The sequence below is a fragment of the Lingula anatina genome, chromosome 5 (genome assembly GCF_051362555.1).
Source record: "Lingula anatina isolate TDL-2025a chromosome 5, LinAna3.0, whole genome shotgun sequence".
Lineage (NCBI taxonomy): Eukaryota > Metazoa > Brachiopoda > Lingulata > Lingulida > Lingulidae > Lingula > Lingula anatina.
This window is the reverse complement of record NC_141771.1, coordinates 11,164,143-11,192,068: the sequence shown is the minus strand read 5'-3', so window position 1 is coordinate 11,192,068 and position 27,926 is coordinate 11,164,143. Positions and strand designations below refer to the sequence as shown.

The window sequence follows — 27,926 nt, the reverse complement described above, 5'->3', positions numbered from 1 at the left end:
TTAAGGGTGTCAAATTCAGGGCAATTTGGTTGAAACAGAGTACATCAGTTAAGTAAATCAGTGATTTAAAAATGCCTGCCATTTACCATAAATGAAAATTTGGTCTCATTTTGAGATGTTTAGTATTTGGAATTGTTGTCATTGGAACCTGTTACCTCTTTCAATTATATAGGAACTGATTTTGATGACTAAATATTGTACTGTTTATTTGTCATCATTGTGCTCTCATTGAGATCAAATTTCTTCTCTTTTATTATGTTTTATGTATTTATGAAGTATGAAATGCATTATCATCTATCAACTCATCAGCACGTGTTATAATGGCAAAATAATAGAAATGATGATGCTAATAATAACATTTTATTTCTCACAACTTTGAGAAGCAGAATACAGTAAAACCATTAAATAGGCTATTTAACATCCCAAGCAATAAAGGAAAGGTTAAAAGTTATAGATGAGGCTGTGTGAATCTTTTAGTGAAATTAATCAGTAAAGAGAAATACATTTGCATAGTAACTGCTTATGTTACATTGCCATTTTTGTTGACATGGCCTTGTCATTGTTGTTGACATGACATTGTCATTGTTGACATGACCTTGCCATTGTTGTTACATGGCATTGTAAGAGCTGTGAACAGTTGGTTGGTCAATCGGTAATGAGATTTTCAAACAATTGGCAGATTACTGACTTTCTGGGAGTCAAAAAATATCATTTTTGAGATTGTTGCAGGCAGTTCCCTGAACCCAATGCCATATTTTCAGACTTCTTCACTAAAAGGCAGTCTCATCCTTGGGTTTTATGGCAACCTTACTGGAGTAAAGCACTACCTGTGGTAGTATGGTGCAATCATTTGTTAATGTCTTCTAAACAAATGACATCTGTGGTATAGTAGGCACACCTGGGCTGGGGAGTTAACAGGAGTCCATTTCTACACAGTCAGCCTCCCATCTATTAATTCCATGATCTGTGGCCAGATGTTATGTTATTAAGGCCATGTCTACTCCATTCAGGATTTTATTTCAGTAAAAAAATCACTATATTCAAACCACTGCAGCTATAACAAAACGGAAAGATGAAGGATGAAGAAATTAAAGCTTATACCCTTAAGTCTTGATGTTTTATGTTAAAATGCCCATTAATAGATTTCAGATAAGGCTGTAGCTATTTAAAACCACTCAGTGGACAAAAATCCACTAGACATACTTCTGTTGACCCGAAAGACCCTGAGTAGGAGGAAGATGTAGGTGCAACAGCTCATGGTGACTAGTTATCACATTCTTGATCAACATCTCTTAACATTTATCACATATTTCATCAGTATCTTTAATCTCTTCATCATTACTAGCACCAGGCTGATGAGACTGGTGAGCCTTGACTGTTTATCCCTTTGTTTTGTTGAAAACTGGGTACGGCTGGATCTTGATCCATTTGATAATTATAGAGTGCATGGTACCATTTTGCTTAATAAAGATGCACTTGTCACTCAACTTTAAAACTTGGTTATAATTATGAAATAATAAAAGGGGTTTCACATCTCTTTCTGATATTTGTTCATTAAATCTGATAATTTTATAAATAGATTTAAGCCATAGTTGCTGAGGATGAGAATCTTATTTTTTCTGTTACATCAGTATAAGCAGTAAGTTAGTAAATGTTGTTATTAATGTAACCTTAACCATTCATGTAAAAATTAATATATAAAACAAACACAAAGTACGATGCAAGCGGACTAACAGTGATGTATGAAAAATATAAGTAGACTCAGGTTTTGGCCTTGAACTACAACCAAACACAAGCCTTAAATTCTTTATTTTCCCCACCCCCTGTAAACCAGGATACACTGTCAGGACGTGCCAGGTAGAGCCTCCCATGTAGGTGTAATCATTTGTAATATATGGTAATGATTTCTGTATTGGAATGTTCATGGTCCTCTCCTACCTAGTGTGTGTGGTGAAGACCACACCACTGGTTATGAATATATTAAAACCACCTCTAAATAATTTATTTCATAAGGTTACAAGGATAACAGTGCAAGGTACTGCCTAAGTGTGAAGTGTACTGCCCTGAAATTAATGCCTCTATTGTTTTATCAACTTGTGAATAAAATGTCTGGGGTAGCGCTAGCAATTTTTTTCACTTAGCCAAATCACCACATTTTTGTCAATTTGTTATCAAAATGGTTATAATTTGGCTAAAACATCTCAAATCAAGCCCTTTTTCTTTAACCAATTTAAGACAGTTTTAGCATTCGGCTAAATTGGCGAGTGTTAGCGCTACCCCAGAATGTGCTATGGAAGTAGTCAAGAATATGTATTATAAAGACATTTTTGGTGTTGACATTTTTTTTTTTACCAAAAGAAGACACATGGCAGCTATTCTGGTATGCTGGTCAACACTATCATATAAATTGGTAGAAATTTTAGAAAAAACTCTCAAATGATGTAAACATTTGCCCATTTCTATCAGCAGAGGTATGGTCAGTATGAATAGCCTGAAAAAATATAATTTGATCTCTACAACAAACAAGATTTTGATTGATTTTCAGACATGCTGCTGAGTAACTTTTTAGACCTTTTCTTCCCCAAATAGTAATGATGTTTTCTCAAAGTTAATTGAAAACTTCATTGAAAAACTATCCAGTTGAACTTCTCTTGACTTCATAATCTGCCCCGCCAAGACCACAACGCTTGTCAAGATGACGCAGGGGTTACGCCCGCATAGGCAGTCTGCGGGTAACACAAAACAGTAATTTACCACAGAAATTTTCATCTTGTTGACTTTGCCCAGTGTTTACTAACTATAATGTTGTCCATTAGTTGTGGGGCTAATGACTGGGATTGGTGCCCTGGTTGGTAATGGATTGATTTGTTGGTAATATGACCAAGACATGCTGGTCAACTGATATCTCTTGTAGATGAGACTGCACGAAGGATGAGGGGCTGAAGATGTCCCAATAGATGGACATGAGGTTGACATATTGAAGAGAGGACATGTGGCTCATTTTCTCTCTGTTTTTGATTGAAAAATTGTTGGGGCTTGAATCAGGGTTCTGAGGGTGAAATGGAAAAATAATTATAACAGTTGGGCTGTGAGGAGTCGGGTGAGGGGGAGAGAGAGAGAGGACATGACATAACATGAGCTTGTCACCTGTCCTTGTTTCCTATTGCAGTAGTGACACAAGTCCACTTCCTTTTAATTAGCACCTCTACGGACAGCACTGACCCTGGGTCACTCTTAATTATCTCCTCCCAAGATCTCTCAAGAGTGACAGTGCATATGTGTATGAATTCTGACTGATGACACTCATCTACGATAAAGGATTTGTTTGATGTTTCTGGAACGACAATTAAGCCTTTTAAGGGTGGGGATTTGGCGACAGTTTTCTCTATCATAACAGATAGATGTAAGGATGATGTATGATGTCCTTGATATAATGTGGTGTTATGACCAGGTGTCTTAAGTATTGATGACATACTCTTGTGACATTGAGTGTCATAGTTCCTGGAAATGTTAGAGAGCAGTGTCTGTGATGTGTGCTGCTGATTAGCGTTGTTTGGCACTTACTTAATATTGTCCAAAATGGTCATATCAAATGGCATGAAGGGCAGGTTTGACTGCAATCTATCAAAATGGTACAAATGGTCAGCAAATGGGCATTGTTTGGCCATAGGTCCAGTGGAAGAGTAGTTTTATTCACTGACCACTCTGTTGACCAGTGTCCACTTAATTGTTGTAAGTATCAAATGATGGGATGGACAACACATTTGACCGTTGATATGTCAGGAAGGAACAGAGTGGTCATCGTGTTGTCATTGTATGTCCCAATGGCCAGAAAATGACCATTTCTATTCATTCAGTGGTCACTTTTCATCAAGTGCCATTTGCCCTTTGCTAATGTAAGTGGTCGGTATATCAAATGATTAGACAAAGACCACATTTGACCATTGGTCAATGGAACCAGTATTTGTAAGGTTATGTGTACTGAGATTTACAGCAGGAGATAAAATGACTGCAACATTGGGCGTGAGTATCCACTTGGAGCTTATTAAGTTGATTAATAGCACTGGCCATCAGTTCATCTTCTGTCAATGTTATGTCCGTGACGTACGTCTGGTCATTGTGGTTTAGCTCAGGAAATTGGTGTCCCAGTTTTCTTGTCCCATGATCTCAAAATAATATTTTACAGTGATGTGCCTTATTTCACTGTTTAAAATCTTGATAAAATTATTTAAGCTGTCATATGAAATGAATTTTTTTTAACATATTGGTAATTGGTTTGTTTAGTTGAGCATACAAGTTTTATTGACAAACATGTAGTCAGTAGGTGACTTGTATGTCTACAAGATATATTTAACAGTGATAAAAGTCATTAGTATTACTATCTGAAACATATTTTGGAGAAAATAGAATTCCCCAACCACGATGCACCCCTTTATTTGGTAATGGATGGTTTGGGAAGCCAGTTGGTTGAACATGTCACATATTTTGGGTCTAGAAATGAAGATATATGTGTACAAAAGCCCTGATTTCTGAAATCATTTTGTCCATGATAAGAATCATAAATGTACGAATTAAGATGAAAAATCGCTGCATCTTCCATCTTTTTTTTTTTTTGATTTGTCCTGTAAGTGAATGAAAACAATAATTAAATTCAAGTAATTCTAGAAGGAAAGAAGGAGTTTTGGATTTAAAAAATTTAAGCAGAGGCACGTGTTGGTTTTATCAGCTCTGGTGAAAATTACTGAAAATAACCATGATTGTCCTTAAGCCCTCTAATAAAAAATAATAATCATGATGATGAATGTCTAGTTCCAAAATAAACTTAATAGAGGAGCAAGGACCTTGCAAAAATGGTGAATTAAATGACCCGTTTTTCCCCTGCTATCTGTGCATCATGCTTTAAATCCAGTGATTAAGGGCACGGTCAACAAATCGCGATATAATTATGGCTGAGATCAGTATTCCATCATTTAAATTTCAGTGATAAAATTTTAATCTCCTTGTCATTGTTTTTATTTTTTTTGTCTGATTGTAAAGGCCCAATATGCCACCCAGTTTAAAGAAAAGAAATATTTTATTATGATTCTCTCTCTCTCTCTCTCTCTCTCTCTCTCTCTCTCTCTCTCTCTCTCTCTCTCTCTCTCTCTCTCTCTCTCTCTCTCATCCAGCGTACAGTTGCAACATTGCATACTTTCAACAATGACAACAAAGCACTGCACACATCAAAGGACTTTTGTCCAAATGTCAAAGCCATGGCATTTTTCTCTTGTGTGCTCAGGCAGAGAGGACTGGTGATTTAACTTTACATTATATGCCATGGCCACTGTGCAGTTTTTCTATGAGAGATATCTAGTTTTGTCATCAGGTGTAAGATGACCAACAAAAAATGCATATTATTCATCTAAGCAAGGGATTATGATACTGCTGTGGTTTGAGGCGTTTGAAACTATAAACCTTCTGTTTGTATTGGGGTTGGGTTGTTTTGTTTGTGTAGCTTGTCAATGATTGATAAGGGAAAAAAAAAGTAAAAGATGAACTGAAATGTGAGGATTTATCAGCTTTTAGACCTTTACAAAGTGAGAGATGATACATACTTTCCTTTTACCACAAACCAGCTGACAATGTAGATTTTGTAGATGTTCTATGCAGTAGGATGTCATTTGGATTTTTCATTGAACTTGTTTTTTTTATTTACTAGGCAGGATGTGTTGAGAGCTTAATATGAATAGGTTAAAATATGAGAGAAGAAGTATTTGCGGTTTGCTAGTTCCAAATTTGGTGTGCATTAAAAGAATAAAGATATAAATTCGTGTGAAGGTACCTGGACTTGACCTATATTATATTTAGGAAATTTTTAAAAAAAGGAAAAGAACAAAAAAAAAAAAAAAAACAAAAAACATCTTATAACTAACATGTGATAACTTGTTGAAGAATTAAGCATAATCTGCAACAGTGCTACATTTTGGTGTAAAGACACCAGTAGCATGTAAAGTGGAAAATTCCTTACATCCACAAGAAGATGGTTTCTATGGAATTCTTGAGAGTGTGGAAAACCACAAGACCACCAACTTTGTAAGGGACGTGCGGCCTCTTTTGACACCTCATGCAGAGAGCAGTTTAAACTTAATCCGCAGACATCATAAGAGATCAGAATATGCTGAACTATTTAACCATAAGAAATACATAAGGGCTCTTGGATCCCATCCTTAAAGAATATGCAAGTCCAAAAGAATCGACCACCCCTGTAAAAAAGTAAGATGAAAACAAGACCACCTGACTGAATTGAGTTATTATTTTGTAATGTGGCGCGTGGTATTGTGATAAGTGGAAGCAATTGGGACCCTTATATTTGCTCTTGAAGAAAAAAAAATCTATTTTAATGGAGCAAAAGTGGAGAAAAACATCAAAACATCTTTAGGTTGACTGTTTTCAAACTGTTCGTCACAGTTGTATTATTTACCAGGGTGATGATGAAGTTTTTGAAGGTATTTTTGGTCAACAAGGGGCGAAAAGTTTATAAACCCTTCAGTGGACATCGTTATATAAGTCTCTCTGTGGATATTCTTTATTTTCTGATTTGTAAACATGCATTAAGCTGGTAAAAAGGGGGTCTTGTTGGGTCCGGAATTTAATGTGCTTGACTTTTCCCTTTGACGTGTTGCCGGAACCAGCCCAGTGGTTAATTAATTCACACACCGTGAACCCAATCCATTGTGTCATTGCCGTGAAGCAGAAAAATCTGTCATTACGTTCAGATGGTTCTGTCACAGCGTGTGTTTGTAAATAATGCATTTTGCTCATCCTCACATGTCAACAAAAACTGAAAAATCCTTTTCAGATGGCAGCTCGGGTGAAAAAATTCCCCATTTCTGATCAGATAAGAAGTCAATGTGTACGACTTCCTTAGTGTAAATAAACAAAAGCAAACCAGGTGGAAAATGTGTCTTCTTCTCTGCGATCAGAATAGATGTTGACTTCTTTTATAATTCTTTTCATGCAATACATCTTATGTGAACATACACCAAGAAGGCTTGGTTCAAAAGTGCATGTAAATAAATCTTCCTCAGTTATTTACTCTTCTTTAAAAAGGTTTTTAGAGCACAGGAACAAAATGAGGTTGGTGTCATGGACCACGACAGGGCATGACTTCAGTTCTTTAATTTTTGATGTGTTATCTTGGCAAGAGGCCAAAATGTTTAGAAGAAATGTGTATTTGTGTGTGTGTATGTGTGTGTGTGTAGTTGTTTTGCTTTATTTCTTTAAAATGCCTAGAGACAAAAAATGGTTTAGGTGTAAAGAGTAAGGTTTGAAGTCTTTATAATTATTAGTGATCAAGAAGTAAGAGTCATCCAAAACACCATATTGGTCTTTTGCTTTCCAATTTTTTACCAATGCCCAAAAGGGGCTAATCTTGACCAGTTACAGAAATATGACAAATGAGTCCAAAAAATAGGTCCAATGACTGAGAGAAGAGGTATGTCCATGTGAGGGCCTGGCTGGGAAGGGGTTTTGTATTCCTGCCAGAGAGGTCTGCCAGACAGAACTGGGACAGAAGTTCAGCTGAAGTCATCTTTCTGGAGGCTATGTTGAGTTCTCTACCCATGCATGTCAGGGCATAGCAAGTTGTTCCACCCTGTGATATCAGGTCTTATTTAATAACTGGGGTTGATATTTCCTAAAATAGGTGAATAAAAAAAAGTAAATAAAATAAAAGCATATAAATTGATGTCCTGTCAATCTAAACTTGATTTACTTTTACACCATCTTTTTTTACATAAAATATATCAAATATGTTTAGTACCACTACTGTGTTTGGTGTTAAATAGACTAAAATTTTAGTTTAAAAGTTAAGACCAGCTTTCTGTCTTTAGTTCTTTTAGTTTATAAGCCTACTAGTAGCCCTGGCTTTGGTGCTATGAGGCTTGGTCATTCTGTTAGGTGTGACTGTGTAACTGGAAGAATGCAGAGGGGATTTCAATCTGCTTTTGATTTGTTATGAAACATGAAATGAGAAATATGTTTGTGGCCTTTCTTGAAATGGTCATTTTGTTTGTGAGAAAAAAAAAAAAACACCCTGGGGTAGCAATTTTTTTTTTTTGCTTAGCCAATCACTTTTTTGTCAATTTGTTATTCAAATTGTTATAATTTGACTAAAACGAGTCAAACCAAGCCGTTTTTGTGTAGCCAATTTAAGTCACTTTTAGCATTTGGCTAAATTGGCGAGTGTTAGCGCTACCTCAGATACTTTTGGGCTTTTGCTCTTATGATAACTAAAAACTGCTGAAAATGGTCTTTGAATTGGGTTTATGAATGACCAAATAAAATGGAGCACTTGGTGCTGATCACTCTTTATTTGAAATAACAGTGTTAGATTAATAGATACCAAGGTACCATGGCAATGTCCAGTGTCTCCTTGAATGGTGTATAGGTGTACCAGTTCATGATACTTCAGTTGTATATTGCCTTACCACTAATGGGAATGAAATTACAATGAAGATATCAAAGATATGGAATCAAAGCATCAAAATAATCACAGAAGTGATGGTGTATTCCAAATGATGTTTATGCCTCATTTAAGTTTTATGCTGGAGAGCAGGTTAAGTGGAGAGGGGCTGATGGTTGGTGTCTTAGAGAATGAAAGGGAGGGGTGGGGGTGGGGGTGAGAGGGGGGACTGACCAGTGAATAGAATGAGGAGAGGGGGGTGTGGAGACATTGACCAGGAAATTACCACTGGTTAATTCCTTTTGGATAGGGGCAATCACAAAGTATGGGATGGTATGTTCATTTCTATAGTATTTCATGTGGATAAAGGCAGGGATTAGAAGAGGTCTCATTTTCACATGAGGAGAATAAATTGGAGGAGGGATTGGGGGAGGGGTTTGACACAAGAAATTACAGTGATTTAATTTAGACATTGAAGATAAGGCATGATGGTGAATGGTCTGACGTTACAGACATCGTGTCAGACATCATGGTGACATCAATGCTAATTACATGGTAAAGTTTCTCCTTTTATCTGTTTGAACACAAAACTTTAATGGTGAATTTGATAAATTCTACAAAAATTAGAGGTGTTTAATACCTAGATTATTAGATTACTATTAGGACAAAGTATGTGTAGTGTATATATTTATTTTGCTTTATGCATCTTCATATTGAACTCATGATTTATTTATAATTTACACGCTGTGATATTCTGACTTCAGAAAAAAGATTTTAATCTAGTTTATTTATTTATTTATTCATCAATCTTTGAAAAAGAAGAACATATGAAGTGGTTTGTTTTAATAAAATGCCCGAAGGTTCAAATTAGATTGCCTCAGTAAAAATAAAATTATACGATAGATAGTAGCAACATTTATATAAAATCAGATTTGTAAAAGAAAAATCAAATTTACTTGACTAAAGAATTGAAGATTAAGTTCTAAAAAGAAAACAAATAGATGATAATGAAATGCCATCAGACAGGTTAAGGTGTAATTATTAAGGCACAGACAAAGTCTTATCTCAGAAAGGAGAAAAGATGTGTCTAGGGTTCTGTGTTAATCTTATATAGAAACATTAATTATGACATTTGATGAGTATGATTTGAAAATGAAATGCAGCACCAGAAAGTCTGGCTGTGTATAGAACAGTGTTTAAGACCGTCTCTGTGACCTTATCCAGGAAGTTGGTGGTTTGGTCACCATTTTAAGTCTGGGTTACTATGATAAGTCTCTCCACCGGGTCATTATGGTGACAACTATACTAAAGGATTACATGGGACATAGTGGGTGTTGTTTGAGAAAGGGGAGGGGGGGGGGGGGGTTAAAAAAGGAAAAAGTCTTTTTCCTAGAATAAGTCTTTAAAGTAATGGTAAACATGGGAGGCTTTGGGTTATCTTGAGGGAGGGGGTGAAGAAAAAAGGTAAAAACAAAAGAAAAAATTTACTGGAATAAATCTCAAAAGAAATGGTAAAGAGGTTGGTCAAGGCCTCTAGGACATCTCCTATTTTAACCAACCACTCCCAAGAATAAAAAGGGGAAAAAAATTTCCAAAACCAGCTCACGGAACTTTCCATGGTCCATGCTGATGGTATAGAAGATAACAATACAGGATGTGTATATTGCATAATACCAATATCAGTAAAAGTAACCTTGGTGCAATGACTTCATAAAGTTATTTAAAGAAAGGATATTGTCACTTAATGACAGGGGTCAGGTCACTAATGTCACGTACTGACCATATGTCATAGACCACCATGTCCATTGATGTCATGAACTGACCATATATTATATCCAATATGTCACACTGTCCATTGTGATGCATAATACTCTGTACTGGTGACAGCGTGCTGAACTATTTATCATTTTTAAAATTTGATATAGGTTGCAGTGTGGGTGATTTTTGGATATTGAAATGTGATTTTGGGAAAATGTCTTCCTGAACTCTAAATATGTGTAGTTTTCAAATGATGAGTAAAAAGGAAGTAACTTTAAAATTGACTTGCTTACCTACTTAAATATCAGGTTAAAATAGAAATAGAAAGTTTAAAAAAGAAAGTACATCCATTAACAAAATGAAAACTAAGTAAAAATTGTTTAGTTTAAATAATTCCTAATGATAACTAATGATGATAAAATATTACCCCAGTATATAAATATGCTAAACAAAAAACAAAATGAAAAAGAAAGCGCATTGTATAATATTTTCAAGGGTACAATATAACCCAAACATGCAAATACACTAAACAGCAACGAAAATGAAAATGCATGCTGTTTAAAAAAGGGAGTACCAGTACTAGTTTAGATCGTAGTTGATGGCTGAAGGTTTAGGGTGTGTACACGTCTCATTGCACCTCCCATTACAGCCTGATAGACATCTGATGAGAGTTCAACACAGTGTGGAAAATAGAATCCATCACATTCCTGGAGGGTGGACACAGGGGGGTCCCCACATGTCATTTTTTATTTTGGACCCCCCTCTCCCCTTTTTTGTCTTCCTCACTAGTAAAATCATTATTTTGTGTACTTAATCTTTAGTTTTATCAGCAGAATTAGTAATGTTTTTTCGCGGAGATGTTTTTACATAAGATGATTTTGAAATTTTAACTTTGATATGAAAGTGTGAAAACTGACACCATTGTGGTCACTGTGGTCCCCCTCCCTCCCCCCCCCCCTTTGTGAGCCCCAGATGATCCGTCCCTACTTTTCACAGACACACACAATCCTATGTGGCTTGGACAAAGCCGGCTTTTAGCTACTGTAGCTAGCATCAGTGAGTTTCTTAAGTGACAACAATAGCAGAGCTCCCCTCCCCCCTGGGATACAGTTACGGCACAATGTCGAAAGAAGACCCTGACAGTCACGTCGTGAAGCGACGCATGTGCGTGACACCCGTGCCCCTTGCGCCGAGGAAGAAAATGTTCAACCGCACCATCAGCACGCCAGATGTGAGGAAAAAGAGGACGGATTTGAAACAGGTGACAAGGGGGGTTGTATAGAGGGGTGGTTGGCCTGGGGAACTTGTAAATATGGGCAAGCCACTGTGAGATTTTTATTTGTGGTCACCTTGGGTGGATTTTTCAAAAAATACTCCCAGCTGTAGGTTTCAGGATAAGGAAAATGTTAACTTGTACTTGGTGCTGTAATGGGTGAATTTGAAACCTTAGCTGACAAATTGCAATTCTTATCCAACAAGGTACAAAAATTCAAGTGCTCACTAGACTCCATGACAGTATCATATTTAAGCATTAACATCAGGCTGTACATTCTGCATCTATTGAAAAGTCCACTCTTTTTTCTTGGTGTGACATAAGCTCTGAGGTAACCCTTCTGGTAGCGAACACAGCAATGGAAATCAATGTAACTAATTCTCTGCTTGATGAAACTGTTATCTCATCCTGACACAATGGGGAAGTGCGTGTTCAAGTACCTGGATGTATTCCGTGAGAGCAGGCTAAGTGGCTGTGAGATGGGGGGTTTATTTGAGCATTGGATGTAACTTAAGTAAGTGTCAACCCATGTTATGTGTTACTGTGTGGTGTAATAGCTATAGAAGGGAGGGCTTTACAGTACTGTAACTGTATCTGTCTTGGTGACAGCAAGGGATCTGACTTCCAAGTAGATGTTTTAATGCTGGTCTGTTTAAAAATGAAGGTGTGTTATTTTTTAAAGTGCATTTAAGCAAGTGATAGATTTGTTAATTTAAGTAGTTGCAAAAGCAACAACAGAGCAGTCTAAATAGGAGTTTATCCCCCCAACAACTTTCATAACATTCAATACCAGCACAAAATTAGTGGCGAAAAACAATTTTTAAAGAGTAAGGAATAGTAAGAAAATGAAATATAATTAAATAAAAGTAAAATTTAATATAGAAGAAAAAAAATGGAAATGTGTAATAAAAAACCTCTTGAAAATAAAAACTTTTCCATTGGGACGGCCATTTAATAACACCACCAAATCTGTGGATGGCTGTGTTAAGTGCATATTAAAGTGTTGACCACATGTTGTTTCTACTGGTCCCTGTCACCTAGCAGGTTGTAATCAGCTGTCCCATCTGTACTGTGGTTGTTATTAACCCAGGCACAACATCCAGATATGATCTCTCCCCTCTCTCTCTGTGCTTCTGACTCTCTCCTCTCTCACTGCCCCAGTGCATAGATGACACGGAACTGATTACACATTGCTTCTCTCTCTCTCTCTCTCTCTCTCTCTCTCTCTCTCTCTCTCTCTGATGACACTGGACTGGTGGCATACTGCTGCTGGTTTTGTGTTCGACTGAGAAGTTTTATTCATAATTTTACAGATAAATAAATGAATAAATGGATGATGACTATAACTAATGAAATAAGGAGAGAAGGAAAATAAATAATACAAAATAGGTAATGATAATAATGACAAATATAAAATAGATACAGAATAAGATAAGAAACAACTCATGACAGGCATATTTTTTCAGTTACAACAGGTCAAGGGATGAAATATATTACAAGGTCCCTGCAGTTGAAGATTGCAATTTCATGCCCAACTTAGTCCTAACTAAGACTTCTCTAAGTGAGAAAGTCCTATGTTAGACCATAACAGCTTGAGTGTAAAGGCACCTTCCCATTACTTGGTTGACAGTGAAAATAAATGAAGACTTACCTATTAGTCTAGTTCAGATATGACGTCAGTGTGATTTACTGTCTGTGTGCACAGGGGACACCACTGCCCTTGGTGACTTTTGTCCAGAGATATTCTTTAGATGTCATATTGATTTATTGAACTACATAATACTTTTAGTTTCATATTTTAAATTTATGCTAGGTCGTTTACACTTATTGGTAGGAATGGGACCAAAGAAGAAAGGGGGGAGGGGGGGGGGAGAAGAAAGAGAGAGGGGGAGGGTAGAGAGAGATATTGAATATGATCCTCCTAGAAAAAAATTGACTGTCTCATATAATGAATCGATCGGATATACCTTTTATAGACTGCACGAAGACAAACTTGTGGAAATTCCCTTAGGACACTAATGTCCTGTCTTTTGTTAAATAAGACTTCAGAAAACATATCAATTAGAGAGACTGGGGCGACAGCAACACCCTCATCTCTTACCATGTATCACAAACCCTGTCTACGAGTTCATGACTCACAACCAACAAAAACAACAGTTACAGTCTAAGGTCAAAGCCTCGCAAGGACATCTTTATGAGTCTTGTAAAAAAAAGTAAGACAAAAACAATCACGTTTGTTAGAACACCTTTTATGGCATGGTAAGTAGACAGTTGAAATGTGGTCTGCATTTGTATTGGTTTTTGGTGACACAGTATTGACAAAAAACTGTGCCCTCCATGTTGATGGTCTTGTTAGGAGACAGGTAAAGCATGGCTGTCATTTGAAATGAATTCTGGTGACAGTGCTTTAGCTGTTGATGAAATTACATGTCTGAAGGAGATGTTTGTTTGTTGTCCCAGTGAGGTATAAGATATGAAAGCTATTTGTTTATCAGTACTAATATAAATGTTGACTGTAATATCCAGTTTATGGGGAAAATGAAAAAGTGTACAGAAAGGGTAACAATTTGGATATCCAATGTTGTGCAGCTTGTGCTACATATAACAACAGTAACTCAGATTACTGGTGGAAAAATGAAAAATTCCTCATGAATATTTACCACTCAGTATATTTTACGTTTTTCTTTGGAAAGATTTGGCACATTTTTTGAAGTGAGACAACTTTTTTCCTTCAAAATTCATTTTACATTTATTCCTGTCTTCAATCTAGAATGAAAATATCTGATACAGTTTGTACCTGTGAAGAGTACATAAAAAATTGCTTGCGTGGGAATATAGTGGCCACATTCTTTACTTTGCATGATTGGTTGCTGTGGGCAGTAGTTTTGATAGGTGAATAAAGAAATATGAAATAACAGTGAGGTTTTCATGTTGTGGCTGGTATGGTACCATCTAGATTTGACCTTGTCAGGCCATGTTATGAGTCGGCATCTTTTGACCAAGGAAAAACTGCATTTTGTTTCACTCACTTTTATATAAATTCTGTAATGTTTATAAAGAGAACAGCTGATTACATTCATAATTGTTTGAAATTCATATCTCATTATCCATTAATACTGATTACGATTGTTTCTATTATAGTCAAAAAATTCTAACATTTAGAAAAAACTGTTGAAAATTGCTTAGACAAAGAAACTGACCATGTTGTAAGTCATATGTATTCAGTACATAGCTTTCTACCCATAGTGCACTGTCTTAATAGTGTCACAAATATTATGACATTTTATCAGGTTGATATCAATAGCCACAGACACTGTCCCCCTATGATAATAGAGCGCCACATAGCCTACTGGCATAAATAGAAGCACTGTTCTTATTTGTTTCTCAGTCTGCTATTGATGTGAAGAATTTGACCCTTCTAACAGTTAACTTGGTGTACTTGGTGTATCTGTTAGGAAAGTACCTTTGATGGTCATTTAGATTGTGTAGAAGTCTGATCTTCTATGCAGATCGGCTCTAATGGAACCATTATGGTGGCTTCTAAGCAGTTTGCACCAAGGAAGAAAATGTGTACTTCGTGTGTGTTGTGGTCATTACATGGTCATTATATGTTGTCCAGCAATGGTCAGTGTTAGGTGTTGTCTAGCACTATTCAGTGTTATGTAGACACTGAACTTTACTGTTGTAATTGTCCAGTGTGATGTAGATATTGTCACCTGTTGTGTGATGTCCAGTATTTAATTGTACCACCAGCGTTAGCGCTGGCGGTACACATGGTTTCGGTCCCGTCCGGATCGTTCCGCCGGCTCTGCCGGCTCCGTTGGCTCCGCCGGCTCCGCCGGACGGCTACCGTTACCGCTTCTCCTCCTAGACGGTAAGGGCCCCCGTACCCATCTCATGGATTTAGGTCACCTATAATCTCAACTCGTTCCACGTAAAATTTGGGCTTTGTCGGTATTGGGGTCTGGGTGTGGCACTCATTGCAATGCACCCTTGTCTAAAAATGGCAATATTAAATGCTAATTATCTACCCTACGGAAGGAGTTATGGGAAAAATTTCTATAGACGGCTTTCCAAAAGTCATATGTGTAGATTTCAAATATACCCTTGGATTTGACCTTTGACCTCTACTTCAAGGTCAAATGGGCCAAAATTTTCAAAAAAATGAAATTTTTTACGAAAAAAAATTTTTTTGCCCTTTTGTTCAGACACCACACAGACTTAACCAATAATATTATTGGAAAGTGTTACCCTTCAGGTCATCTTTCATCTCCATGAATTTGGGGTCAATCGGTGCATTTTCACGGGAGTAGCGGCCATAAGATACCGAAACTGAAAACTGTCTCTAATTCGGGAACCGTTAATGCTAGAGACCCATTCTTTTTTGCATTTTGTAGAGCATGTAAAGCCCAACACTGGAGGTGGTCTCGGTTTTTTTGTATTCCATACGGTTTTCGAGTTACGCTGTATCAAAAAGTACATATTGGTGGTAAAAGCAAAATGTGCAGTACGGTAATGGATAATAAATTTTGAACTCTGGAAAAATAAAACATAAGGCTTGGCAAAGCAGACAACTTGTGTTCAAAAATGACATTATTTCATCAAATTTGAACTTCTGAAACTTCAGAGCACCTCCTATTTCAAGAATTTTGACCAAAATGACATTTTCTTTATTTTAATTAATTTTTTTCTGTACGAAATTTAAGGCACATTATGGTAACTCCAAAATTATAACATCTAGTCCCTTATATCTCCAAAACTGGCAGAGATAGGTCCATAGTTACTATTGAAGTTGAATAGGAAGTCATATACTGGCAATCTTACTATGACCTTGAAATTGACCTTTGACCTACTTTTCACCATGAACTGAACTTTGCAAATTTTTCTTCCCTTTTATCTCCAAAACTGGCAGAGATAGGTCCATAGTTACTATTGAACTTGAATAGGAAGTCATATACTGGCAATCTAAATGTGACCTTAAAATTGACCTTTGACCTACTTTACACCATGAACTGAATTTTGCAAATTTTGCTTTCCTTTTATCTCCAAAACTGGCAGAGATAGGTCCGTAGTTACTATTGAACTTGAATAGGAAGTCATATACTGGCAATCTATATGTGACATTAAAATTGACCTTTGACCTACTTTTCACCATCAACTGAATTTTGCAAATTTTGCTTTCCTTTTATCTCCAAAACTGGCTGAGATAGGTCCATAGTTACTATTGAACTTGAATAGGAAGTCATATACTGGCAATCTAAATGTGACCTTGAAATTGACCTTTGACCTACTTTTCACCATAAACTGAACTTTGCAAAATTTGCTTCCCTTTTATCTCCAAAACTGGCAGAGATAGGTCCATAGTTACTATTGAACTTGAATAGGAAGTCATATACTGGCAATCTAAATGTGACCTTAAAATTGACCTTTGTCCTACTTTTCACCATAAACTGAACTTTGCAAATTTTGCTTCCCTTTTATCTCCAAAACTGGCAGAGATAGGTCCATAGTTACTATTGAACTTGAATAGGAAGTCATATACTGGTAATCTAAATGTGACCTTGAAATTGACCTTTGACCTACTTTTCACCATGAACTGAACTTTGCAAATTTTGCTTCCCTTTTATCTCCAAAACTGGCTGAGATAGGTCCATAGTTACTATTGAAGTTGAATAGGAAGTCCTATACTGGTAATCTAAATGTGACCTTGAAATTGACCTTTGACCTACTTTTTATCATGAATTGAACTCTGTTTATTTCTTTCTCTTTTAACTTCAAACTTGACAGAGATAGGTCCATAGTTACTCTTGAACTTGAATAGGAAGTCATATACTGGCAATTTACTGTGACCTTGAAATTGACCCTTGACCTACCTTACGAAGAACTTAAATTTGATTGTACCATATATATTTTTTGCAATAGTTTAAAAATTCTTGTTGATTGCATTTTTACAGCTTGTCAAGCACAAAACTGGTGGCTGTGTCCCTTATTTTGTGTATGTGGGGGTCTATACGAATGCGTTTGCTCCAGCTGGTGGTACAATATTTGGAGGCGGTATCGCCTCTCTGATCCTCTAGTTAGTTCACTGTGTGTTAAGGGTTGTACAGTTAGTGCTGTGTCAGACTGGTGCTCTGTGTTATCTTGTATTGTGTTCTTATTTTTGCTGCCTGGATTGTGTGCACCCTTGGGAGATGATTTTGTTTCAGGTGTGAACAGATAAATAAATAAATAAATAAATAAAAATAAGTGTAAATTTTAAAGTCTGCTGACTTTGTTTATCAAGGCTATTAGGCTATATGCCCAACTTTATCTGTATTCAGTACCGGATGTTAAGTTGAAATTTGTCTGCTGTGTTGAGCACAAGTTCTGTTGAAAAGAAAACTGATGTCATTATTTTTTTTTTCTATAAATAGTGTTTTTCTCTTTTAAGCTTGAATGGGGAATTTTTATGGTGATATGTTATAATTTCACGACAACATTTTAGAAATATTCAACACACCTGTGGCTAGAAACTTGACTCGTGAGTAGCATTCACACCTGGGCTAACTTAGAATTAGAAATAACCTAGATGACATCACTAGACGTCCTGACTGTGCAACATAGGATTTGAAATTCTCAAGCCTGATGGGTGTCCTTAAGCAGCCCTTTTGCTAAGATAAGTCATTTGGACTGTTTACAGTTTAAGTAGATACGAGTTCGAACTCGCCTTACATCTTACTAAATATACACTTAATGTGAAGTATGTGTAGAGTCCCACTTCTCTAGCCCCTGGAGATTGTGGATCATAGCTTAAATCTACCTGAAATACCTCTTCTCTTCCCTGGGGGGTCAGAAAAAACAACTTGACCTTAATGTTCCAGACAGTTACAAGAAAATTAACATACCTTGAGCTAGGGAGTTGAAAGAGTGAGGGAATGTTAAGATTATTATTATTATTATTATTAAACCAAGAAGGAAGAGTGTGTAGATTTATTTGTTTTGGCGTGATCATCTGTATAATTTAATTGAGAAACTCCAAAATGCATAGGTATGATATGAGATGGAAGTTAATAAGGTTGCAATTAAGGGTAAGTAGATGGCATTGTTTTTCTTTTGGAGGTAAAGGGGCGTTTACATTGAAAAGAATAAGAATATATTCCAGTTGAAGGCCATATTTTTTTATAGAGGACTAACACAGATCAAAAATAGACTTAAGTCTGAGAATTTCCCTCTTTTTTTTTCCAAGTTCTTCTCTTTTTATTTAAAAAAGAAAGGGCCAGATGAAGTGAATTTAAGTGAATGCTGCTTTCAGACGCAACGTTTTCATATATTTTCTCATATTTGTGGCCCTAGTGGGTAACCACGTATTGTGTTCATCATGTGTGTCAAACCCCTGGTGAGATTTTGACTGACATCAAATTGAATTTTAATTTAAGTCCTCTTCAAAGATGCTGCATCAGCCACCTCCTCCTAAACAAAGTATTTCAATGCCCTTTTTGGGTCAGGGTTTTTTTTTTTTTTTTTTGTACACTAAGTCATATTAGTCAGATTTGTATTTCATCGCAAGAACTTGTGAGGGGATGGTGTGATTTTTTACTTCTATAATGGATCCTGTTTTTACTACTCCATCTTTAGTTTTGGGTAAAGGTATTGCAGTCCCCAAAGGGATCAGCAAGAAGGTGTAGTAATATTGAATACTCTCTCTCTCTCTCTCTCTTTCTCTCTCTCTCTCTCTCATACACAAACTCGTTTCCTATTTTCTGTCATTGTGAATAATGATGACATCCTAGCAGTTAAATGTTATGCTAACATGAAGAACTAACAATGATACTTATTTCTTTTTGATGAGAACTGCCTTTAAATCCATTTTGTTACTAGTCTCTACCTGTGGTAGTAACAGAGTCAAAAGAGATGAAGGTCCTTATATATGTGTATATACTAACTAGTTATATATGCAGATCACAACATCATCCACTAAGCATTCACCCAAGTCTCATTCATTCTTTACTTAGTATGGGCTTTAAGATATATTTATAACATGTTCTCATGCCAGGAGATAAGCAACAAGCACCGTTTATGGTAAACCAATGACAAAATAAGAGTTATTTCTAGACAGCCATATGTAGTGTCTCTGCTCTGAGTTTCATCTAGGATGTTTGTAGCTTACAGGCCTATTTCACGGTTGGCACTCTTTTTGTTTTGGTACCTTTTGGACATTATCAATTTTTATAGTTCCTTTAAGTATAGATTAATGAAATATTCAGATATTTTTGCTGTCTTTGCTAATTGTCATAAACATTATGTGATGGGAAAGTAAGGATGGACTTCTTATGACAAAGTATCTATTCTTATCTGAGTTGAGTTAAAAATGTACAATTTGATTTAAATAAAACAAGATATTTGTGTGAACATGTATATTATGTGCATGCATGTTTACCTTTTGTAAGACACAGCTAGAGAGTTGGTTCACTGTACAATCAGGATAAACTATAATAGGTACATAAATAATGTACCCTTGGTATGCTTAATCTTGAATGCCTTTCAATTTGATTATTTTTTTAAAAACGATATATCAAATCAAACCTGTTTCCATTGTAGGACCAAAGAATCCTGGAGCTTATGATGAGCAAGCATGAAGAGGAGGCTTATCAGAATCAGCTCCAGCGCGACGCCAAGCTCAGCTGGGATGAACAGAGGCGAGCTGAGAAACAGACCACAGAGAACCAAAGACGCCACAGTATGACCAAACCCAGCAATGGCCGCCTGCGTAGATCTAACAGCGCCATACAGCATGTGAGTGATATATTAAGTATTTATTTCTCACTGGATTTCAAAACTGTGACCAGGAAAATATCTGATATCGTTTAAATTAAGTTTTTGGTGACAAGTTTTGATTGACTGTATTTTTATTTATACTTTTGGAAAGGAAAACATTTAGAGTGTGCAAGCACCTGTAAGAAATAGAATTTGCATAACAAGTAGATTTAATTGGGTGTAAAGCCTCTTGGTTTTATTTAATGGTATATTTAAACAGATTGTAAATGTCAGCTGTGATGGCTCAAGTTGCGATAAATGCTTCAGTGTGAAAAAGCGCAGATGACAGGAAAGCCACTGGTCCTCAGACATCTGAATACCTTATTAGTTAATTTGTTTATCTTTCGACAAGTGATAGCTCTAAATATTTGTTTGGGCACTTCTTGAACTGTTAATGTACTGTATATTCACGTAGCTGGTGTGGTAATGATGTAACCAAAAACATATACTTCTTAAGTCCAATCGGTATCAGGCTGATTGTGCTTTGCAGGCTGAGCAGCTGGCCAAGCTGAAGGAAGAAGAGCTGGCCCTGAAGATGGATAGGAAGCAGTACCTTGAATTCAAGCAGAAACAGTGGGAAGAGCTGCATAGGAAACAGCAGGAGGCTAAGGTAAGGCTGTCTTGATATGTGCTGCCACCTACAGCATAGTTTTCCTGTGATATATTTCAATATGTTTTTTGAAAAAATGGAATATTTTGAGTATGTACCATCAAAGACATTTGACAGAAATTAAAAACTGTCTAAAAATAATTTTTTTTAAATCTGTAAGTCACCTTTTACAAGGAAAAAGTCATTGTAGATAAGTACACTTTAACCTAGTAATATCTCTTGTAGGCTCAGAAAGTTATGGAGAAGAAGAAGAAGGAACTTGAAAGAAAGAGATCTGTGGAGCGTGCCCTGCAGCTGAAGGAACAGGAAGAGGAAGAGTACAGGGAACAGATGAAGAAAAAATTGGAAAATAATTTGAAGAGAGCCAACTCCAAAAAAGAGAGCAAGGAACAGAAAGAATTAATGGTAAGAATTGTACACTGATGTAACAGCATAATCCAGTTATAGTCAGCAGATTACAGTACTGATATGCCTTAGATTAATTTGATATTTATTCATGTATTATTTTCAGTATTTTTTTTCAAAGGTACAATGTATTGAAATTAAAATTTGACATTCACAGACGGTACTCCTTGCAATACTTTTGTTCCTTTGCAATTTCATTATTTTACTGATCTACATATTTTCATATGACATACTAATATTATGTATACCATGCTTGTTTACCCCCAAATCTGACACATGCTTAGCTGAAACACCTGAAATGTAGAGCATTGTTTGCAGTGTCTAGATATTTTTGTTTTAGTTTTCTGTCTTAATATTGAACACAGCATGGGAAGGCAAACCAAGCAGGGACTTCACTGTACAACTCGGTGATTTACAACCTAGCTAACCTTGCAAGAGTGCTTTTCTTTCAGCAAAGGAAATATGCTAAAGAAGCTGTAGCTAAACGTGTTCAGCAGAGAAAGGAAGAAATCGCCAAATCTCGGAGGTAAACCCTCTTTTACAGGGCCTACTTTGAGCACTAGCCAGGGCTTGGGGTCCATGTAGGCAAATGTGAAGCAGGTTCTTCTGGATGAGAAGTATCACAATTGTTCTGTTCATTTGGCTGCAGTCAATCAAAAGCAGTCTACCAATCAATCAAATGGCCAATCATTCAATCAATCGTGACACTTTGTGTCCATTTCCTGCACAGCTGAAACTCATCTCATCCTGCTTCATACTTTGCCACTGATGGATTTAGTTGAGGTGTATGAGTGTGTGTGTGGTGTTATACATTGGTAGTTACACATTATGAAATTTTGTCATTTTAGCAACGCAAGGTTGCCAACGCTGTCATAAAGCGTCGGCAGGAACAAAGAAAATCACAGATTGATGAGTTAAAGAGGTAAAAAAGAAGCAGAAGCAGAGTGACCAATATATATGGTATTAACATCTTATAAATGAAAGAAAAAATAAGACAACTGACACTGGATAGTTATCAGATAATGACTGTCACACTGTATGTTGTGCTGGTAACCAAAGAGAAAAATCCATTTAATTTACTAGCCTGTGTGTGAATGTTTTGAACTGTGGGATTCATTGACTAACCCTAACCAAGTGATGCTTTTTTTTGTCATTATCTCACTGTAGAAGTATAAATAACACATTTCTTGAACATATTAGTTTATATGTACCATTAACACACATTAATGAAATATATAAACTAGATAGAAACAGTAATTCTGGTTTTCTTTGGAATAATTTTGTGATAATTTTTTTTAAACAAATCCACAGTATCCTCTCATTTTTAGTCCTTTTTTTATTCCAATTACCCATTGATATTCCATTATCCGTACATATTCAGTTATTTGTTGACCGCCCATTATACCTGCAGTACAGTGTTATCCTCTGAAATATTTATAATCTGACAATATCCCATTATCCTTATGGTATATCAGATTATCCTTGCAGTGTCCCATTATCCTTGCAGTATATTCTTTCTTTGTCCTATGTCTCCTTTCCCCCACAATACACCCGATAAACTACTTGATAATCTGTGGGCAAGTAACAAACTTCTATTAATACAACATCATTTAGTATAATTATTTTGCAATAAACAAATCCATTTATTTTGGAAAGAATCTCTAAATGCTTAATTCCTCTACCCTAGTACTATTATAATTTCCTGAACACTACATGTCAGGTTAAGTTGCCCCAAAACCTTCATATCCAAAAAATTAACAGATAATAACCGCATATTAATCAAAGAACTTAATAACACTGAAGGCAGTTTTTAAATCCAAGATTAAACGTCTCAAGCATTATCTTATTTCTTAAAGAAGTGGATCCTTGTTTATATATATGCTAATACCCTAAAAGGCATAGCATAAAAAAGTAATTCCTAGTTCTGAAATGTACACAGAAATATTCTAGATATAAACTAAAAATATAGAAGCAAGCAATATAATTAAAAGGTCTTAAATATTTTATTTCCAGAGAGGACTTAGAAGATCTGAAAGCGTCTATAGAGTACAAGCATGCTGTAGCCGAGGAAAACCTACAGAAAGTAGAGGAAGAAAAAGAACTACAGCTCCGGATGAGCCAGTAATTTTTTTTTTTTTTTTTTTTTTTTTAATTCAGACACTGATTTAGAACTCTAAATGGTTTACAGTTGTTTACAAAATATTTTGAATACAGAAGTAAAATAAATAAATGCCATGCTTAGATATTTCAAAAAAGTTATACATTGTGGTTTTAATGGTGAGTTTGTTATTGTTAGCATTTATATTATTTTTTATTTTTCATCTAGTCATGAGAGGGAGAAAAAGATGGCCAAGACGAGACGTAGCCTGATGGAACAAGAGATAGAGATGGCTATGTGGCGGAAAGAGCTGGGAGAACATAGAAAAGAAGTAAGAAAATGATCAATTCTTTTGCTAACAATAAACAATATTTTTGGTAACAGTTGTCTGTAACACGGATTTAAGCGAGTGAATGGATGTTGTATTCATGAAATGAATGATTTTTAAAAAAAGTGTCATTTGGTTAGAGTTAGTCAATGGATCCCACAGTTCAAAACACTCACACACAGGTTAGTAAATTAAATTTACATGGATTTTTACCCCCATGTTGAGGTACATGCCTCTTGATCTTAAGGAGTATTTTAAACTTTAGATAGAGGAGAAGGCGGCTGAAGTTGCCCACATGACAGTGGAGCAGAAGGCAAGAAGAGCTCAGGAGGAGAGAATTGCTAAAGAAAAAGAACACAGGAGAAACTTGCAGAGGTAGGGCTCCACTTTTTCTATTTGCTCTTTTGTTTTCAAATTGTTTCTGTTCCATTCCTTTCTTTGTTTTTCTTAGGTTTTCTTTTCTGAATTTTATTTGTGATTTTGGACTGGTTTTGTTGTACTGCAGATTTGTTTTGTAGATAGAAAACAAGTAGTATAAGCCCCCCCCCCCAAAAAAAAAAAAAAAAAATTAAAAATTCTCTCTAATTTGACTGTCATCTTTCTCACTCCCAGGTTAAAGAAAGACGAGGAGGCGTGGAAAGAAGAGATGAAGGCTCAGATAGCAGTCAAGGAGTTCAAATCAAAACTTATCCAACAGGAGAAAGATCAGACTATTGAAGAAGTGAGTTAAATTTCTAATTAAATTTTTACTTAAAAATTGGATATTAAGAAACATTTTACCTTAATATGTATGACAATTTTGTTAAAGAAAACTCTTAAAGTGGAATTCTTTTTTAAACGATAACTATGGCTTTATTTACTATGTAGTACTAAACTTTGTTAAGAAAAAATTGGAAATTTTGATTTTGAAAAGACGTGCCACATTAAATTCTAAACTATCAATAACCTTCTATTACTCAATCATAAATGTTTCGAACTGATCTTAGTTTTCATACATATTATACCATGCATTAATAGGGTTTGTATCATTTCTTTTCTCTCAGTCTCGTGCTATAGCAGCACAATCCCAGCAACTCAGGGATGACATACGAAGGTCATACAATGCAGACTCTTTTGATAAGAAAGCCAAGCAGGTTGCTCTTCAGAACAGGACTCTGGGGGTTCAAGGTGCTACCAAAAACATGTCCTCACTGTCTCTGGGTTGAAGTGGACAGGAGAAAAGAGATGGTTTGTTTGAAGCAGCATTTTCGAGTAGCTGAAAGAATATAGGGAGGGCCATTGACTGATCTTTGTTGAAAAAAATCTTTGACCCTGAACCGCTCTAAGCTGAAAAGCTGTGGCATCTTGATCTGATTTTAGCAGAAAAAAATGGACCAAGGCCCGTTTTCAGCTGAAACAAAAATGTAAGACCTTGTTCCTATTTCTGCAGAGAGAAGTTGTAGGACGAGGCTATCCTAAGCTGCAAAATTTAAAGGACAATGGGCCATTCTTAACTAAAAGTTATGGGTCCTTGGTCTGATGTCAATTGAAAAGAATGTGACTTTGGGTCAGTCTCATCTAAAGACGTGTCACCAAGCGCCAGTCTCACCTGAAAAATTTTGGGGACTATAAATCGCTCTCATGTGAAGCATGCAGACAAATATTGGGTCTGCAAATCATCGTAATTTAAAAGAGGAAAAATTAAGTCAGAGCACCACGACAGAACACCTCTCAGAAACTGCAGGTACCCTGTTACCTTTGCAGTTACAACTGAACAACTCTCTAAAACACCAAGAAAACTGAAAAACTTTTAAGAATCGGACAGAAATCGGGCGTGAGCAAATGGACCCGCTTTGATTCCAGATAATGTTATTATAGGACATGAAGAGGCTAGGAGTGACTTCATTGGTACCATGTGCAAATTTCTACATGCCCGAAATGGTGCCACAAAATTTCACTCAGTGCTCTGTTCCCAAAATGCTTTTAGACAAACACAAGCAGGATCTGAAACTTTGCGTGACAGATTTTTCCTTGGGGACAGCAGACAAGGTCAAGTACACATGGACCGTGCAGTTCTTAACCAGGTGGTTTCAGTATGTGCCATGTGAAATGGATAATGGCGTGGATTTGAAACAAATTTTGGAATTGAACTAATATGTTCATAGTAATTGAAATCATTCCAGGTCAAGTTTGTGTGGTAAGATAACTGTGCAGCTGTTGTCGTAACTGACAGGTATTAGATATTCCACTGTGAGTGATTGCTAGGACACTGAAACAATTGTTTTAAACTGGCCTTGCACATAAAAAATGTTAGCAATGGCAAATTTGCCTGTTATTGTTACATTTTCCCTCTGCTCTTGCCATGTTCTTTGTTGACTGTGAAGTGCACAAATTGGTGCAGAAAAGCAAGGTACTAGTATATTGAAATGGCTCAAATTGTAAACGGGGAACATGTAACGAGTGAGAATTTCGAAAGAGAAGCAGACCTTCAGTAGATATTTGCTACTACTCACTGGTACATGCTGCCTCTTAAAACCTGTCAGCTATAATGGCCATAGGCAGATCTTATAGATGGAATGGACTATGACTAGATGCTTCCTTTTTGAAGATGGATCTAGCCTGGCCAAGTCTTGTGCAATAGCTCCATTTTTAACCATCAGAAGCTACATGTGGTCCATATAGGGAGTCGACTTTCAATTCCTTTTAAAAGAGTTGTTCAGCAATGTGAATAATTTCATGAAAAAGTAAGAACTGATTGTGTCCTGTTAAGAGGACTTGGTGATGTGAGATTTAACAGTCATCATCTCTTTGAGAGTGTCTGAAAATGACACATCTTGGAGAAAGCCTCCAATGGGTCGTTATATTTTATATGCTATTACATTTTTCTGATGAATGGATTAATGGGGTCATACGTCAGCTTCCAGTTGATCCATATAGATCTGATCTAAAGCAGGTATATATTGTATAGGGCAAAGTATAATTTAAATGTTAATAACAACAGTATTTTATAACTGGTGCTATGTTGTATTTTAAAGGCTAGACCAAAAAATAACCCTCACAAACTGATAATGGAACACGGAGCTTTTTCGTAAGAGATTAGAAATTGGAACCTTGCTTCTTAGATAATTATCCTGTCTGTTGGAAGTTAGTCCAATACTCTCGAGTTATGACTAAATAATTAATAGTAGTGAAACATATATGGCAGTTGAATTTTATTTTATTTTCAATTGAAAGATATGGAAAAAAAATGTTAAGAGTTGTAAGAGATGCTTTGTTTTGAAAAGAGTGGATTAATGTATTTGTTCTTTATTCTCCATGGGGAGATGATTCAATGTTTTAGAAACAGCCTGGGTAGATCTGTAAATGTTCATAATTACTTTTTACTAATTGGAAGAAACAAAACCAGAGTCATAATGAAAAATTACCACTGAATGTAAGGAGGAACCTAAATTACTTGATGGAATGTTGGATGAAGAAAGTTTTTTATTATTATTGTGAAAAAGGACTGTGAGGGTATTAACTTTGTTATTATGAGGTATTCATAAGTTTTTAGACAGGATTACATTATTTTAATTCATGAATATAGCCTTTATTTTGTATATTTCATTTAACTTCATAATCTCTTACCAACACCATCGAGTTTGCCAAACTTGTGTTGTAGTTTCTTCAGGATAATTTGAAATAATCTTCACGATGTAAATATATGCTAAGGTCATGCTGGAAGTTGTTATCTTAAGTTTTTGTTGAATTGTTAAAAAGATAAGTAAGCATTAATCCATTACAGATAGTGCTGTTCTTAACAACTGCAACATATATTGTATAGAAAAATCAGACATATTTGTATCGCTTCTTTTAATTAAAGGCTTTTAAGGACTAAACTTTGTTGAAGGTCTTAAATTTTTGCTGTGTAGTATACTTTTAATAGTTATGTATTAATTAGTACTTGGGTTTTTTTAACTCAAGACAAAACTTATAAGGCAATGTAAACTTTGTATGATATTTTGGCATTTTTTAGACAGTAGTGGTTATGTAAATTAAGCAGGAATTGAATATTTTCCATTTTGACGTTGTATTGTTTGGAGTTGCTGCCCAAACAGTTCATTAACTAGGCTGCCATATTTATATATTTTGTAATATTGTTAAAGCAAATAAAATTATTACATTTGATGCAGAGATGTTCCAATTTTGTTGTTTGTCAATTTTACAGTGCTTTTTGTTTAACAATTTGAAACTTGTTTC

At 35.8% G+C, this 27,926-nt stretch overlaps 1 protein-coding gene across 6 annotated transcripts in view; it reads left to right on the top strand.

Annotated features, from left to right (window-relative positions):
* LOC106165240 (uncharacterized) overlaps positions 1-27,854 on the top strand; it is a 70,334-nt gene extending 42,480 nt beyond the window's left edge. For 4 of the 6 annotated variants that reach the window (XM_013543366.3, XM_087012542.1, XM_087012541.1 and 1 more), the window contains 9 exons: positions 20,052-20,246; positions 20,725-20,877; positions 21,103-21,282; positions 22,131-22,204; positions 23,296-23,403; positions 23,609-23,711; positions 23,974-24,083; positions 24,321-24,429; positions 24,752-27,854. In XM_013543366.3, coding sequence (XP_013398820.2) covers positions 20,052-20,246; positions 20,725-20,877; positions 21,103-21,282; positions 22,131-22,204; positions 23,296-23,403; positions 23,609-23,711; positions 23,974-24,083; positions 24,321-24,429; positions 24,752-24,913 — 1,194 coding nt within the window. In that variant the 3' untranslated portion in view covers positions 24,914-27,854. Of the gene's footprint in view, positions 1-20,051; positions 20,247-20,724; positions 20,878-21,102; positions 21,283-21,734; positions 21,809-22,130; positions 22,205-23,295; positions 23,404-23,608; positions 23,712-23,973; positions 24,084-24,320; positions 24,430-24,751 lie in introns of all 6 variants that reach the window. The other 2 variants (XM_013543365.3, XM_013543364.3) reach the window with 2 other exon arrangements.
* The last annotated feature ends 72 nt before the right edge of the window (positions 27,855-27,926 follow it).